Genomic DNA, 17,368 nt, shown 5'->3' with positions numbered 1-17,368 from the left:
TACTTTATTTTCGTTTATACCTACTTTAGTCTGCCTGGGAGTGATACTTGAGTGCAAAGAGTTGGAAACACTCTTAGGATAAATATGTACTTTTACAAATTTTTGGCACTCAATTGCCAAGTGACTATTACCACTTCGATAATTCTAAAGCAATATGTATATGGTTAGGAATTCGTTCAACAAAACTTTCACATTACAGAAGGAAATATTTTACAAATGCTAAGGGCTATTTTCTAAGTGGAAAAGTTTTCAAACGATGAATACCTTTTACCCTCCCCAAAGGAATAATACAGTGTTCGTTTAAATTGCGCTGAGGGTGCCACGAATAAGCAGAAGAACCTACGACTATAGGATTTCTGAAGCTGTTTTAAATTCCTTTGTGAGTTGCCAACGTTATAAATACTAAGGGCGCGAATTAGGCGTAGGTTAGTAATGCAGGCACTCGTGAAATGGAGTAGTAGTTGATAGTATTTTAAAGATATATTTAAAAGGAGCTTTTTACTCGTCCAACAAGCTTATTGTTTATGATAATCACTTTTCTGTTATAAGAAACAATCATAAAAGACTATCTGGTAGGCTACAGTGGCGTCACCTATCACTTGGTCATATTTCTGTTTGCATATGAGTCATGAAATATAATCAAGCATTTTTCGAATTTTGAATGTTTTATCTAACTTACAAGGGATGTTACCCGAACACCCTGATTTACTTGAAACTCTGCAGATTTGTAGAGGACCTCAATAGAAGCATCGATTCTTCGTTTGTGCCCGTTTTCGATTCTTCAGGGTGAAAGCACCCCTTAAACATTAAAGTGTGATTTCCCACCTTCCTGTATATCTTGAAAATTATAGTGGATAGAAAAAAATTATTACAATGAAAACTCAACGGCTTTTTATGACCTATAAAACTGCGAAATCAAATTGTTTAAAATTTGTTGTTTAAATTAAAAAGAAAACCCACCAACTTTTATTTTGAAAAATTTTGATGGGCTTATCGGGTTAAAAAATATGCAGAATCCTATTACAAACTGTCTGAATTCTACGGTGTCAGTTTAAGGGCTGTTTTCGCCCTGAAGAATCGAGAATGGGTACAAACGAAGAATTGTCTGATACTTCTATTAAGCTCCTCTACAAATCTGCACAGTTTCAAAAAATTGAAATGCTCGGGTAACTGAACTTCCCCTGTTAGTATCTATCTGAGAAATTTAACTAATTGTAAATGTGTTTTCCGCCTCCAAAATCGATGGCAGTTTCCACCCGTTGAACACGAATATCTCCTAGCCAAAAACGAGATCGAATATTTTTTAATCTACTACACGTGTGCTGAATTTCTTACCAGATACAAGAATGTGTACTTAAATAAAAGCACGTGGTCTTGTTTAAGCAGTGACTTTGAAATTCAAGCAAATCTGACCATGAAATAAATAATTTAACAACCACAATATTCGCCATCCCCAACACTCTCTCCTTTCTCCTTAATTATTCTCTCGTGCCGTTAAAACAATAACGGAAATATGTTGCGCGATGGTATTAAATGTCACACCATTAATATTATAAAAAAAACTATTAAATTGCATGGCCATTACGTAGACAATTAAATGCACCGTTCCGCAGCCAAGCGAATTCCGCTTTCGTCCCTCCTACGGTCTCTCAAAATCTATCTGTTCGTTCCTCGCGACGTGTGACCGTGTACATTACTTTCACAGTGCCGCCCTCGTGTTTGCTTCTCTCTTACGCCGCTGGCATCTCTTGACACTGGCAAGCCGGAATTTCGGGGCGTATATCTTCGATGGCGCGTTTCGGCTGCAGAAGTAGCTGGCGAGTGCGGCAGTTAGGCCGTGCCGGTATCACGACTTGGGAATCGTGCCATGCTTAAATTGGATTCTACTCTCGGAGGAGTAGCCGAGGTAACGCCAGCAACGGAGGCTCGCGGTCGGCAAACGGAAGTCAACTGGCACTTCCTCCGTCTTCCTTCGGTCGACTGAAATTTCCAATTCTGTCTACTACGTAGGAAGGAAGCCATCATATTTGGTGCGGGGCCCTTGTATTAAATTCGGAATGTACAGAGGCCGGGCGCGTGTCCCGCTAAAAGGCGGTTTCGCTGGCGTGGATCCGCAGGACGCAATAACCCGCGGAAACTGAACAGACGATACGTGAACGGAAAATCCGACTGGGTCGCTTTCGAGCGTTTCGGTTACGCCAGTGGCGTGTAACTACCGGTGCTGCGATGAAAAAATTCTCCTGCTGGGGAATGAAACGGTTGGAGATTCATTTATTGGTGGATAGAGATTGGTACGTTTTCGAAACGTCAGCATTTTTGTCACTTTCTATGTTTCGTTTGCTAGATCAGATGTTAGGGGTGCTTATACTACCGGTCAATAGTATTTGATCGCTTGTTACAGGTGCGAGTGATAAAAGAGAGAACAGAACCTTTTCCACCTGCCTGTGGTCCCACTTGCTAAAAAAATTTATTAACATACGAAATACAGAGAAACACAAAAATGCGACTATGATAATTATATGACCTGCATCACGGTGGCATCCCTTTTAATATAAGGTAGACATATTGACAGTAAAAACAAACATTCTCTTCACAGTCCCATTAAAGTGGCAGTCAAGACTGTTTCATAATTTTTTCTTCTTCAGAACTTCTTTTACGATCGTGAAACGAGTCCCCAGCGGCGGGACAGATATCACAGCCACTTTTCTTTTTTTTAAATCGACAGCAATCTCAGTGGGTAGTCAGCAAGAACTTTTATATCCTTTATTATATTTCTGTAAATTGCATTCCCTTGTCTGGATGTGCTTTCGTTCAGCTGCGTTTGTCTTTTCACGTTTGAACGTACCAGAATAGGGGTAGTATCGATTTTGTCGTGCACGTTACCTTAAAGTTTTAATTCAATTTAATCCGAGACAGTCAAATACATGTTTCAAGAAGAACGAACTTGGTAGACTGTCTCGAAGTTAATTACACAACCGAAATATATACTCCGACACTCTGATCCATTTGCATTGTGCTAAGGGTAGGTACATGTTTGTGACTTTATACTCAAAGGAATAATGAGATTTTTACTGTTTGCCCACGTGCCCCCAAACGGTCATTTAGTTGTCGACGACGTGAGCCTTGAAAAGAGAAAGTGGTCAACACTTGGGGGTGTTTAAAACCAGACTTTTCCGGGGACTGCGTTAGAGCCTGAACAAGGGAGGTTTCGGACGACTGTATCGCCTGAAGGCATTCGTGAATGTAACGTCGATCATTATTCACTTGCACATGGGCGTTCGGAGGAGAATGCAAAAGGGTCAGTTGCCTCCCCTGGCCTTTGAGAAAAAATCGCCTATTTTTCAAAACTGATCTTTATTAAGTTTATATTAAACAACGGAATATTTTTAAATTTCGGTTTTAAATTTTTAATTAAATTGGCACTATGAAATGGGTTAAAAAACGCAAGAGGGGTATATTTTTCTTTACCATCACCCAAAATTGCCTTCACCCTCCCCTGGAAAGTCTCCGGACGCCCTTGCACTTGCACAAAATGTAGTTTTTAAACATTATTTTGTTGTATAACATTTCTATAGTCCTACTATACTTTTATGCTGCTTTCTCTTGAAAGCTTTTGAAGAAGATAAAATTTATTGTCCTTTAACTGTCCACAAATAATAGCAGTGGAATTTATAGTGTCCAAGCAATTTTCTGTCACTCGAACACTGTATTATCCTAATAGTTAATACTTCCTATATTTCGATGTACGATTAGATATATTAGAAGTATCTAAGTAAGTTCTTTACTATCGAAACAGATACGAACGTAGGTAGTATGTACTTCCAGCCTTCTGTAATTAAAATTAATACTATTCACATTACTTTAGTATGGAACTGACATTGTACGCGTTAGCACATTATAGGTAACAGCATGAATGGGGAAACCTGTAGTATTAACTGTTGGAACGAAATAGGAGACTTCAGAACGAAAAAAAATGGCTACTGTACCGTAAAAATAGTAATAATATACTTACAAAGTTAGAAGATCTTTGCTAATACATTTACATTACTTTTCATTTTTGGTATTGTTACTTGTATTATTTTTTCTGAAATATATGGAAAGTGAATGTTCCCATATTCAATTTCCACCCAGTTTCAATTCCTTTAGAAAGTTTGTAAATATTCAATTAAAAGATACACTTTCAATTTTTAATTATTGCCTTCGTTACAAATTACACTTATTGTAAACTTAAAACGTGATACTATATAGAATTAATTCTAGCTCATTATTTTTAGTGACTTTCCACACGAGTTATTTAGTAATACTCGCGTATGGATGTGCTGGAATAGTCGAGTAAATTAGTTTCCACTCAGGTTTGAACATCCATTAACGTTTGAACGATAGAAACGAAAATACATATGTAATGTATGATGCTTGAACGATAGCTCGAGGGTTGAAATAAAATATCTTTGTTCATTATTCCACGTGTAGCCGACGTTGAAGCACATAAATCTTACAGAAAATGTATTTAAGGAACGTGCGTGCAATTTGAAGCACACGTAATAGCTTTTCCGATAATTGGGGTTCCAGCCTTTCGCGGGCGATTTTTCTTTTCTCTTCTTGACAATTCTCATTGTTACGATTAATTATCCTCTTTGTTCAATTGGTCGACTAAAAAGTCGATGGTTTGGTCAAAGACAAATGCAGGAGTGTGTGAAAACGAAAGAAATTACATGTGATGCTGATACGAAAGAAAAACCAGTATAGAATACGTACTTATGCAAAGTAAATATTCCCATTAACAACCAAAGACAAATAAATACATGTCTCGTGCAAAACAATTACAAAACTAAACATGTAACGTTAAAAATATACTCCCCATTATTCTCACTTTATAAGGGGTGATGACACTGCCCGGAAAGGCAGCCTAATTTTGAAAAAAATTTATGCAGGTATAGTAAATGGAATACAAATTCTGTTTGAAGGGCTTTGTTGTACATACCTTGAAGTATGATCACAACTTTTTAAAAAAAAATTTAATACCAAATGGCGGCGCCACAGCTCAGCAAAAGAAACTTCTTCTGAAAAACAATGTTCCGCGACCAGAAAGATTTCTCCTTCAATTTTTTACCTAGAACAAAAAACCGAAATTTGTTTAGTTCTACATAAGATTATCTCGGGAAGTACACGAGGAAATGAAAAAATTCTGATTTTTGTAAGAATGGTGCGTGATTGAACAAAACACGGAACTGCCACAACCTCGAAATTGTTGAAACGTTTTGTTCAATCACGCACCATTCGTACAAAAAACAGTATTTTTTAATTTCCTCGTATACTTCACGAGATAATCTTATATAGAACTCAACAATCGTTGGTTTTTTGTTCTAGGTTAAAAATTGAAGGAGAAATCTTTCAGGTCGCGAAACACTGTTTTTCAGAAGAAGCTTTTTTGTTAAGCTGTGGCGCCGCCATTTTGTATTAAATTTTTTGTTTAAAAATTGTAATCATACATCAGGACATGTACAATAAAGGCCTTCACACAGATTTTGTATTCCCTTCATTATATTCGCATAAAAAAATCTTATAATCAGGCTGTCTTTCCGGGCTCCACAGTGTCATTACCCCTTAATTAATAATCTTATAGAAACATAAAATCGCAAGACACATCTATTCGCACAAAAGTGAACAGATTTTAATAACACAGAAACATTGTTTCGTCCCAATTACGAAATTAATTAACGAGGATGTCAACGAATCTATATGAAACGTACAGGATTCGATAAACGAAACAAAAGATTGGATTATCCAAATATCCTTAAAAGTCCAACATTCGTAATTCATGTTACACTCCAATTTCTCTTCGACACCAGTAAAATATACTCCACCCTATATATAGCAATTATATTCCCACATTTTCTGTAATACAGCCATTGGCTTGAAGAATTTTCAATTACCTATATTCAGCATGCTTTATCAGCGTCTCTTTTTTATTCGCTGATTTTATTCCCCTTCACGCACACGATTAATTCGATAATTTTTCGGTGAAATTTCCGCCACTGTGACCGCCGCGAATGCGCGATGAAACGCATCGCCGCAGCTTGTTTACGCGACTGGCGCGCGTGTAATGCAACGCGCCGGGGAATTAAATTGCGGAAACTCGTTAGGAAGGGAACGTTATCATTTACATTCTGCGAATTTTAGGATACATTTCGCGAGCCGCGCGTTCAGCGCTGAAACGTGGGTGTTCATTTCTGCACCCCCTGGGTCCTCTGGGGGAGCTGCTGAACAATGCAGTAATCAGAGCGATCTCCCAGGGAGCCGAGTCTAGTATATAACGGTAATATGTACGTAGCGACATCCGTCTGTTAAGCTTGAATAACGTTTACACGACTTTCCAAGCCCCAGCAAATGTGCTGCACTTGTGATTTAAGACCGGAGAGCCGGATCTATAATCGCGGGACCCGTTAATAAGATCCACCTTGCGTTTCTTTCAGGTTTAGTATTGTTAGATACGTTACTGTGGCGTAGAAATTTGAGAAATATAGCGATGAGCGTTGACGAGGTGAGACAAAATTTTGAAAATTGAAAATAATTGCAGATTTACGTGACTGGTTTTGTTTCGTTTTCGAAACAGAAATAGTGTTTAATGAAGTCTGCGTGAATTTAGATGGAAGTGTGCGAAAATTTTTATGGAAACGATAAGAAGAGATTGTGGAAGATATTTCTTTTGATATACTATTTTCACGCACAATTGTCATTTTTATATATATAAAAGGTAATTGTAGGCTAGGCGAAATGTAAAAAATGTTACTTTTGTCCCCGCTCTCCCCTATCTTTAATCTTGCAGGCTTCATACTATAATGCTTAAACGTTTCAAGCCGTCAAAGCGGCTAAAATAAAGTTATCATTCGTGAAGCCAACGAAAATATCACTATCGACGTTGTTACGAGACAAAGCCCTATCTCGAATATTTGCTAAAATAAGTAAATCAATATCCTCCTACCCTGCCACCCCAAATCACAAATTCTTCTCACCCTGTGAAACTAAAAATATCTTTTAACCCCAATCCCATTTTACAAAGAAACTCGCGTCGACGTTCCTGACGGATTCTCAGAAAATGGCATGTAACATAGTTAGTGAAATATTTCAAGCTCAAGCTCACGAAACATTGATCACACTTCAGGAATGCTCACTATATTTGTCTACAGATGATTCTCCGTCCCCATTTGCAATGTAAGTGTTTCCATTCTACGTCCATCAATTAAAAAGAACAATGGAAACGAGTAAAACGGTCGGGCAGGATCGACGACACGTACGGTGTCACAAAAATTAATGAAACTGAAAATTGCTCCCCAGTGGGAAACGTGATGGTATTGGTGCGCGAAGCTGCCTCCTCCTCTCTGCTGTGCACTGTGCAGGCTCGAAAGCTGTGCTCTACTTTACACTTTATTTGCGAGTAAGATAATGCTTTTTTAATTACAATCTAGCAGTGCTCACAAATACATTTTCCGAGATTAAGATAAAACAAAAATTATTGTATAGAATATTAAATTCACAGAAAGTTATTAATCAGTGAAATTCATTAGTAGAAAAAAGATGTTATTTTGTGGTTACTTTAAGATTTCTAAAATCTAGCTTACGTATTCGATTAAAATTTGGAAAACACATTCTAAGATGTTCATCTACCGTGCAATCGAGGCATTTCGCGAAATAATACTTTGCCCCAAAATAGCTGCTATGCGAAGTCAATTATTCCACTGCAGGCATTCAATTTTTCCAGTTCTTTTTTTTTAGAAACACAAAATCAAGTTACTATCATGCATTTTAGAACGTATCATTAAAATTCGAGGACAACGGATTCACCAGATTCCAAGCAATCTTGACAATCACAAAATGACTTTGTAACTTTGTAAATAACTTGAAAAAAGAAATTGTAATGTCCATCTCATTTTTCGAACTTGCACCTGCATCCGTACATGCAAAAAATTCGGGGGATGCCCATCATGTTCATTACGAGCCGCACCAATTCAAACCGCCCTCTGTCTCCCTTGGCGAAGCAAAAAATTCCAGGTAAGTAGACGGGGTGCAAGCAATTCTCGGACACCAGCCGCACTCACACAGCGAGAAACATCATTCTTGCGCAGCGCGCGAAGGAGGGGACGGCCGTTTGACTGTGTGAGTGCGACGGGTGTCCGAGAATTGCTTGCACTTCGTGTACACATCTTCCCGTTCGATATACGGGTCAGCCGGTCGTCGACATTCCGGAACATTAATTTCAGAAGTGTTTCTATTCACACCCACTCAGTATGGGTTCATTGGCCCGTAAGGGCTTTTTTCAAAGGGCGCTGGCTGCCTCGTACGAGCAGGGAAATTCTCTTTGAAACAGGCACCGGGCGCCCGTTTAATATTAATAGCAGCATTTGCGGCTCCGTATGAACGACATTTAACTAACGAGGACGCCTCGAGTCGGTCACTGTGCCCGTTCACGGGCCCTCCTACCCTTCGTTTTCATCCATTTTTCCCCACTTGCCCCCTGCGACCGCTTGTTTGCGAGCGAGCACGCGCTACGTTCACCCCTGCTAGGGGTGCAGTTGGAGGTCGCTGTTTTACCAATGTTTTGAACAAATCAAGAATATCGAAGTTTGGGAGAGTTTGAGAGTGTCTTGAACCTGGAATAAGTTCGGAAGTTTTTAATTTCTTGACAGTGGTGGAAGTGTTGGGGGTTGAATGTTTGGGGATTCTGCATTGTTTTGGAAGAAACTTGGGTAGGGTAAACCAACCAGTGAATTAGACAAAGAAATGACAATTATAAATTTAAATATTATTATATGTTTATAAATGGAGTGTAGTTGCACTTTTAATATCCTATATTTTTAGTTACGCGTATTAAGCAAATATTAATAAGTACAATTCTTATTAAAAGTATGCGGTCATTTACAGGGCTTCTACAGGTTTTGCATTTTATAATTTTTTTATTTTTTTTTAAATTGCGATAAAAATAAGTAATTATTTTTATAGAAATTTCGAGAAAAATAAATTTAAATGCAATTTCAACAGTTGTTTTGTTATTATACATAAATATATTCAAGTATTAATCTCAAAGGCCCATAGATTCAACAATTCGGTCATTCACTGGTTGGTTTATCCTATTATTTGAAGAAACTATGTTAGAAATGATTATCCATGCGAGATATCATCTTATTTAAATAAAAGTTATTTTCAAGTGCACACGGGATGGTTCATTTGCACAAGCAAATGATTTTCCTCCGAATGGTTCTGTTGCTAGGCTACTAATCAAATGTTTTTTTTATTTTACTTTCTATTAAATAATCTCACAAATTATTTCTGACACAGTTGTCTTTCAGAATAGAGCTGACAACGAACACTGCTAAGATCATTTATTATTTTATTTGAAACAGTTATCTAAAATAAAAAACATTGTGAAATAATTAATTTGATTTTGGCGCAAAATAAGGTTACTTTTTCTAAATTGTTTTTCAAACAGAAGTAAGTGCAGTAATTTCCATAACAATTTATTATTTAAAATATTATCTTTTATTTGGCGTTTCAACGATAGTTCGCCGAAGTTAGATTTGGAATTGATTCAAATATGAACAAACATAAAAACGATTTCCAGGGAATGTAAAAACCAACTTTTATTGACAAAGCTGTATTGTCATCTATAACTCTTTTTACATCAAAGAGTTCACAATGTATGGAAAACATTCGAAACTCAACAACTTCAAGACTAACGAGGTTAAACTTTTAGGCCAAAACTTTTAGGACCTTCAAGACTTCATAAAATTTCTAGGATTCTAGAGATCCATTCGATTCTGTCCTCTCTAACTCAAGTGCATGGTAAAGAATGGTCCAGCCTCACACGATTGGTTGTTCCGTTTCGTAAACACTTTTACAATATTTCATGAATATTTTAATAGAGCACAATCAGTTTACAAGACTATGTACTAAGCATAAGGATCTTGTGAAACGTTTTAGGATCTCCTGAACTTCGGGCTTTAACTCGAAACGTTTTGAATCATCTTGAATTGCCGTCACTATCACCTGCCACAGAAGCAATAAGAAATAGGGAACCGATTAATATTCAAGGAAGGGTCCTCGAACTCTTCCTGTAGCGGTTCGAGCTCTCGTTAAGCTTTACTTTAATCGACCCGCTCCGGTGGAAGGATTTTTCAGGCAAACTCACAGGTTTCGAGGGGGAAAGTTTAGTAATCGAATCATTCGAGGATCGAGGAGTGGCGGTATTAAAGAGTCATCGATAATTCATATTTCTTTCGCGGGATTCTTATCGACTCATGAAGTGAATCTCGGAATGCTTCAGATTTAGTTACTGGATGGGTTCGTTAATATCCTTTCTGGGTTCACTGTTAACAATTTGTAGAATTGGGAATTTAGATTCTCTTCTTAAGTTTTATGCTTGAATTTCTGCAGTAAAGTACTTTGTTACAAGTTTCATCAATGAATTAATGATGGTGGACGATATTGAATCGTGGAACTTTCTGGTGTTTCTTTGTATTAATTTATAAAATAATTTAATTAACTCGTAATGATAGTGAGAATTATTACTTCATTTATACTTAATTTATTAATTATGACATAATTTATAAAGTGGACAGTTTGAATGTGAATGACGGAGATCATTTTGTGATATTAATCGAGGGATAGTAGGTAGTTCTCTTGGAGGATTACTGAAGTTGGGTAAAAAATAGGGGTTGACAGACTTTTTAATTTTAAAGTTAGTATGTTTCAGCAATTTCAATTATGTAATGTGAACCAATTTCCTTAAATTCATTTAGTTATGTCTGCTTAGGTAATTATAGCTTTTACAACCATTTCGAAGTATGAAATAGTTGAAAAATACGAGACGAGTTCGTTTTTGATAACGAGACATATCCACAGAATTTAAAATATTCACCCAAATAATTCATAAAATATGAAATTCTGTTTCATACTCTGAGTATGCAAATATATTTGTTGTAAGTCTGTCGATATAAGATTATGCACATCATCATTAGTACACACTCACGACTGATTCCATTGCATCACACTTACAAAAACAAGTTTCAGTAACAATAAATGAAATGTTCCTTTCTTTCGCTTGGCAAACTCGTATAAAATTAATATTATTTAGCAGTCACTTCTCAGTGACCTGGACACACACCGAAAAGTGATACAACAACGTTAAAAATAAATGCAATGGAAGTAATGCGTTTTGTAATAACGTGCCATTGCTACAAAAGCTTTACTATTATTGCTTGCCCTCATAAAGCTTCGCAATGGAAGGCGTCATACCTGAACTACATAAAATTCTTTAATTAGAGAAGGGAAGTGAAAAACGTTGCAAGTGAATCTGTAACCTCTAGCATTCGGAATACATGCTTTCAGCCAGGAGTAATTGTTGGACTTTCCCGCTTAATAATCAATTTTAATAATAAACAAAAGTAAATTCTTCCGACGATGCATTACTGATCGTGATATATTAAACTTGCAACGTTATATAAAGTCTAAAACACAACCCAGTTTCTTTCTTCACTTTCCTCCATAAAATTCTTTACAATTTTTTCCACCTATCACTGGAGCATTTAACACGTTCATACCTCATTTAATATTGTCAGTGAGAAAATATTATTTCATGACTGTTGATTAGGTATTCAGTGCACGATATTTTCGTTAATATATGTTAGGATTCATTTGAAACCGAGAACAGAGGTTTTCCGATAGAATTATTTATTTTTTGTGGTAAGCTTTTTTAAAACCTTACGTTCATTTTTTATTAATTAAAAAAGCATGACTTTTTGCTGAAAAATCTCACATCTATATTCAAACAGCCGTCATTTTGCAAAAGATTGATATTTTTAAAATCGACTACGACAAAAACTAGATTCTTTTATGTATTTTAAGAGAAATCTTTTTTTCTTGTTTCCGTAAAAATTCAGAGATATTTTGAAAACTAAAAAACTTTAAAAAAGCTGCCTCACGGAAATTGCTATTACATATTCAATCCTCTTAGTTTTCGAATTAAATTCACACAATCGTTAAATTAAAGTAGGCATTATAAGATGCATATGAAGATGTTTAAATTACAAAATATTTTCAGCGAAAAAAAAATCGTCCAAGTTCACCCTAGTTTCTCTAGTCTTAAGTGTATGTTGCCCCTTAAACACCTCTACAAGGCAGACAGAGGGATCTCCCAGTCGAACTCTGATTCCCAACGCCCTCGTTCCCCATTAAGCTTGGGTGGGGCTGTCGCGATCGCAGAGCACCCCAGTCGAGCCTCTTGCACAATCTCAGCACTAGTAACCCAGCTCGGGTACCCCGACGCGAATAGTTTCCTTATTTGAAGTACATACTCTCAAAGAAGCATCCCGCATGGACCACTCCCCCCGCTACAAGAGTTAAACAAAAATCCAGATACCTAAAACTACAAAAACGATCGAAAATATCGTTTAGAAAAGCAGAAACGGTCGATTTCAAGCGCATCTTCCGTTCCCATTCACCAACCCCCTTCTCGAACAGTGTAGATTCCGTTGCACGCCAAGCAATCCCCTCCTTTGTTCCATCCATCGATCTACATCTTCATTGGCGTTCATCTGCTTTACCCATTGAATCAGGCCGCGCGGTAAGCACGGACAATGCTCATAAATTTTTTCCTGCCGCGGCAGACACGGCTTCCGTTTCCATTTGCATTGTCTCAGGACGCGGCGCAGGAACGTGGATGCAAGCGATCGATCGGCCGGGCCCCATTGTCTCGCCTCGGTGTCGGTATCAATCGCGAGGAACGTTAATTATAACGGCATTAAAAGGCTTTTCAATGGGGGAAAACGATTTCCAGAAAGTAGGAAATTGCAGCGAGAACGACGGAAGAAAGGACGAGGAGAAAAGGGCAACGATAGTGCATAGTGCACGTGTGTGTGTGTATGCGTGCGCGTGTGTGTGTGTGGGCGGCGTGGGATCGCGGCAGGAAGCGAGATACGGGATGAAAAGCGGCGGAGACATTTCGTTTCTTCGACGTACACACGCCACGACGGCAAAGAGACGATCTCGAATTGTAAAAGCGGTAAAACAAGACATTAGCTTTACGGAGTGGAAGGGAAAGGGATGGGGGAGGGTTAGCCACCGACCTGGACCTTCTCCAAACCTCCAGGAACTACCCGCTCGTGTTCCCTCGTTGTTAGGGCCGCTCGTTCAAAACCAAGATTTTAAAGTCGACAACAAACTGTCGTAAACTGGGACGCAACGATTTCGCCTGGCCTCCGTGTTCAGTTGTTCGTTATTAACGTTTCAGGACTTTCAGGGCATTCGCCGCTTTATTCTGCCCGCTTCGCTCCCTCCTTCTCGCCCCATTTTTATCCCCCACCCCTCGCCGCGTCCCTCGTTTCTTTGTCTCCCGCGACGAACGTGTATTTTATTGCGCGTAAAAGTAAACCTGTAATGCGCTCCACCCCGCTGATATATGCAACGAAATGTGGCTCCTCTTTTTCCTTTGTGTTTTACAGCGTGACTTTTGGCCACCTCCTTCTTCCTGGGGAAAGCTTTTCATTAATTCTCAACCGACGCGTACCTATTTTGTTTGTAAAGAATAATCTCAGAAACAGAATTTGTTTTAGTCGCGGCGGATTTAATTTTGTCTTGTGAAAGCTTTGGTTCCTTCCAAGTGCTTTGTCGAAGTCACCAGCGCGGTTTCGGAGGAGCACACCTGTGTCGACTAATCCTGAAACTTGCCGCAAACTAGAGCAGACATGATTACTCCATCAGTAGATGAGACTGAATACGTTTATTAATATCCGAATTTCAAAAGTTGAAAGGTTAATAAGGTCACGAAGGTAGTGGAATTTTATCGATGGTGATGAGCGAAATTCTCGTTGCTGTTTGAATGCAGAGTTTCGACAAAGACGGTTGCTTTTAGCTCGGGGAATTAAAATTGAGAATTTTTTATGCGTAGCATCAGTATTTCAGTAACTTTTGACTAGTCCTCTCCTTTGCGTCCTAGTCTTTGTTCAGTCACACTTCGATAAACATTTTCACGCAACGTATCTATATTGGAAAAAATGTGGAATGAAATTCGTTCATGCGACATCCCCTGTGCATCTCAATATTTGTGTCACTGATCAATTGCTAATGCGACCTAAAATCTGCTTGAATGAAAGGAAGGGCAATTCGGTAAAAATATATCTTAAAATAGGAATGTACGTCAATCGAATTTATTTGATGCACAATCGAGTAATTTTTCTTAAAAATAAAAGAGTTGGCGTATTCAACGAATATTTAAAATTTAATCTGCCCTCCTAAATATTGTTTTATATTTTTACTTTAATAGTTTATTATATTCACTGAATTCCGAATGGTTCTGAATTGCTTTGCTGGTTTAAAAATGTTGCCTTTTCCCTTTTAAAGTGTTTAAGAGGTAGGGGACGTGGAATATAAATTTCACACTAAATAAAATAAAATACTGATTTTGTTATAAATAATAAAATTGCAAGAAAATGTAAATTCGTATCTTACATTATTTCAGATAACAATTTGTACTGCCTTTTGCAAAGCTTTCTACATTTAAAAATTTTTCTATAAATTTCATTGATTCGTCTAACGAAGTCTTAGTTTAGCATCTAGATTTTCCTGGTACGCTTATACATTTTCTTCGAAGTAGCCTCTCCACACGTTCAGAATAAGGAGGCCCGTATGGTCCATCTGTGTGATAACCCAGATCCGAAAACAAAAACCCTTTGTATGACCGTTGAATATCGCGATGACGCACTTTGATAATTAGAAAGACTTTCGAGAACTTGCATTTCGATAAGGCGCAAGGGAACGAAACGGTGCAGCGAATGAAATCTGGTCACCAACATTTTTCACATCGAATAAATATATTTATTCCAGAGTATTTCTCTTGGATCTGAAGGCACAGAAAATATATGTGGGGCATAATTCAATGGTTTCAAAAAATAAATAGATGGAATATAACTCTTGTCCTGTTGGATTAGTCATTGATCTTTATTTAATCAGAATTTCGTATTTTTTCCTATACTACTTAAACGTAACAAGGACCCTATTCAATATCCACTGAAATTACCACAAATAGTTTTTTTCAAATTTTGAAGTTAAAGAGGGGGGGGGGTCCAAGTGCGAGTTTTACAAAATACATCGTCATAACTTTTTACCAAAGAAAGGTATCAAAACGCAACTTAGACCAAAAAACACGTATTTATCTAAAATTCAAGGCCAATTTTCTCGAAAACGAAGCGCGATATTAGACAACTTTATCCCAAATTTTCATTTTATTTTGCCCTCTAAAATTATCCCCTAACAGGATGAGCGTTAGTAGTCGAACATCCTGTGTAGACCAATCACGTTTAGTCATTTCACGTTATGGCCGAAAGCAAGAGACACGCGGAAAGTAGAATGATCGGAGTAATGTCTGGCACATCAGCTGCACCTGCCGTGTCAACTGGTGCGGTTTGATTGTCAAGAAAGGATGTCGCGGCGCCGTTAAAGTGAATCACTGCTCGCGCGTGACGTGTGTCGCGAAATGTTGATAATAAGACGGAATCAATGCTGGGAAGGCGACGTGGAAGACTGGATGACGGATACCGTGAAATCGAAGTGGAATAGCTCGGCCATAAGTCAGCCACCGCGAAGGAAAATACGCGTCGCTGCAATGGAACGTAAATTTTTACGCGTCACGCTTCTCTCTCAGTTTTTTCTCGCTGACGCAAAGACATGATTTTTACAGTTGATAGATTTTGTTACGCTTTATCCAGCACCTATTTCCATGATTTATAAATTACAATCGACGTCCAGGAAGGTTTGAAAACTTTAAGCACGACTGCTCCATTTTATAAGTAATAATAATAATGTGTTCGTGATGTTTTATGGAAAGTGTACGAAATATACAGTGTGGTGGCGTAGAAATGAAATTCTTATCTATTATTGTTTAAAAAATCGCTGGTCGTATATTTTGAGAGAGTAACTTTCGCGTTTATCAGGTTTCGGTTTTCCCTCCGATTTTATTACAAAGGATTTACTGAACGAGTTGTCTGTAAAGCAATGCCTGCGACATTGCGGAAATGTTCACCTTTGATAGTTAGAAAACACTCGTACCGCAGAATTGCCCCTTTCCTTCGACGCAATCTTTTATCTCTATGTTTTCCTTTGTGTTTTCAAGACACTTTTTAGAAATGAAACTGAAATTTTCTTCGTATCCCGAGGCGCTTAATTAAGGCATAAAGGAAAGAAACCTTGTTGAAAAATTAGGTGCAGAAATAAATTAATGAGTTATTCTTGTTGCATTAATAGAAATATGTAACGATGCCTCTCCTAAATATGAATCTGACGTTGATTTTTCTAGATAAAATGAAATCTTACGATGCAACATACAACACAATTTTCCTACGACATTTATGCGTCAATATCTCTAAATTTGATTCACCGAAATGCGTTGGAGTTCAATTTTATAATACATTCTACAAATAGGAATACATATTACGAAACTTTGAGGTATCTACTTGAAATGTCCGTTTTTTACTTTTCAAAGTCCACGCAAGCTTTACATCCCAGGTTCATTATACACATACTTATCTTTCAGCTGTACCTACAGTTTTGTAAATAATGAATGGGAACTAAAATTGAATTCTTAGGCTCACGTATGATAATGTTTCTTAAAGTCACGCTAACATAAATGCGGTAGATAAAGTGCCAACGCCAGAAACATCAGAATTTTAACTTTCAAAAAATAATAAGAAAAAATCAATACTAATTAAGCGTTCTTTCCCTTCAATCAACTTCCCCTTTCCACGTACAGTAACGCGTACTATAAAACAAGTCTCGCTCGCACGGTTATCGTTATGGGAGAAAATCGCGCGTGGAAGGCTGCAATCGCGTTTAAAGCCAGCCTTCGCGCAGGAAACGACGATTTTCCCCTTGAAGTTAACTTTCCCGTCTGTCTGCTAGTCACTTTGCGTTTCTGCATGTTGTACATCCTTTGTATTATCTGTGTAACCACGGATGTTCACCGGGCTCCCTCGATACGCTTCAGGGGAGGCAGGAAACTTGCGTTGTTCGGAAATCACTTTGTCGCTTTTATACGGCGCGATAAACTCGAACAAGTCGGTGTTAACTGCGCGTCCGTTCAAGTTACTTCGAACATGCTTCGAACACTTACCTTATCGAAACGAGTATCATGGCGAATATCAGGTACTTTCCAAGCAGCGGCACGACCAGCGACGTAGGCGGAATGATCTCGACGACTAGCAAGAAGAACACGTGAAGGCTGATGAGAATGGAGATGGAGAGCGTGACCTGTAATGGTAAATTGGCCGTCTAAAGTTAAAGTTCACATATAGGGAATTATTAAGAACGACCTATATTCTTTGGT

General features: G+C 37.9%; 1 protein-coding gene across 2 annotated transcripts in view; it reads right to left on the bottom strand.

The window, feature by feature from the left end:
- The window catches only part of Nachralpha4 (nicotinic acetylcholine receptor alpha4), a 281,388-nt gene that overhangs the window by 36,849 nt on the left and 227,171 nt on the right, over positions 1-17,368 (bottom strand). For both annotated transcript variants that reach the window (XM_076830092.1, XM_076830093.1), the window contains one exon: positions 17,156-17,292. In XM_076830092.1, the coding sequence (XP_076686207.1) occupies positions 17,156-17,292 (137 nt within the window). The remainder of the gene's footprint in view (positions 1-17,155; positions 17,293-17,368) is intronic.

This window comes from Andrena cerasifolii, chromosome 1 (genome assembly GCF_050908995.1).
Source record: "Andrena cerasifolii isolate SP2316 chromosome 1, iyAndCera1_principal, whole genome shotgun sequence".
Lineage (NCBI taxonomy): Eukaryota > Metazoa > Arthropoda > Insecta > Hymenoptera > Andrenidae > Andrena > Andrena cerasifolii.
Note: the sequence above shows the minus strand (reverse complement) of the source record. Positions and strands in the feature narration are given on the sequence as shown.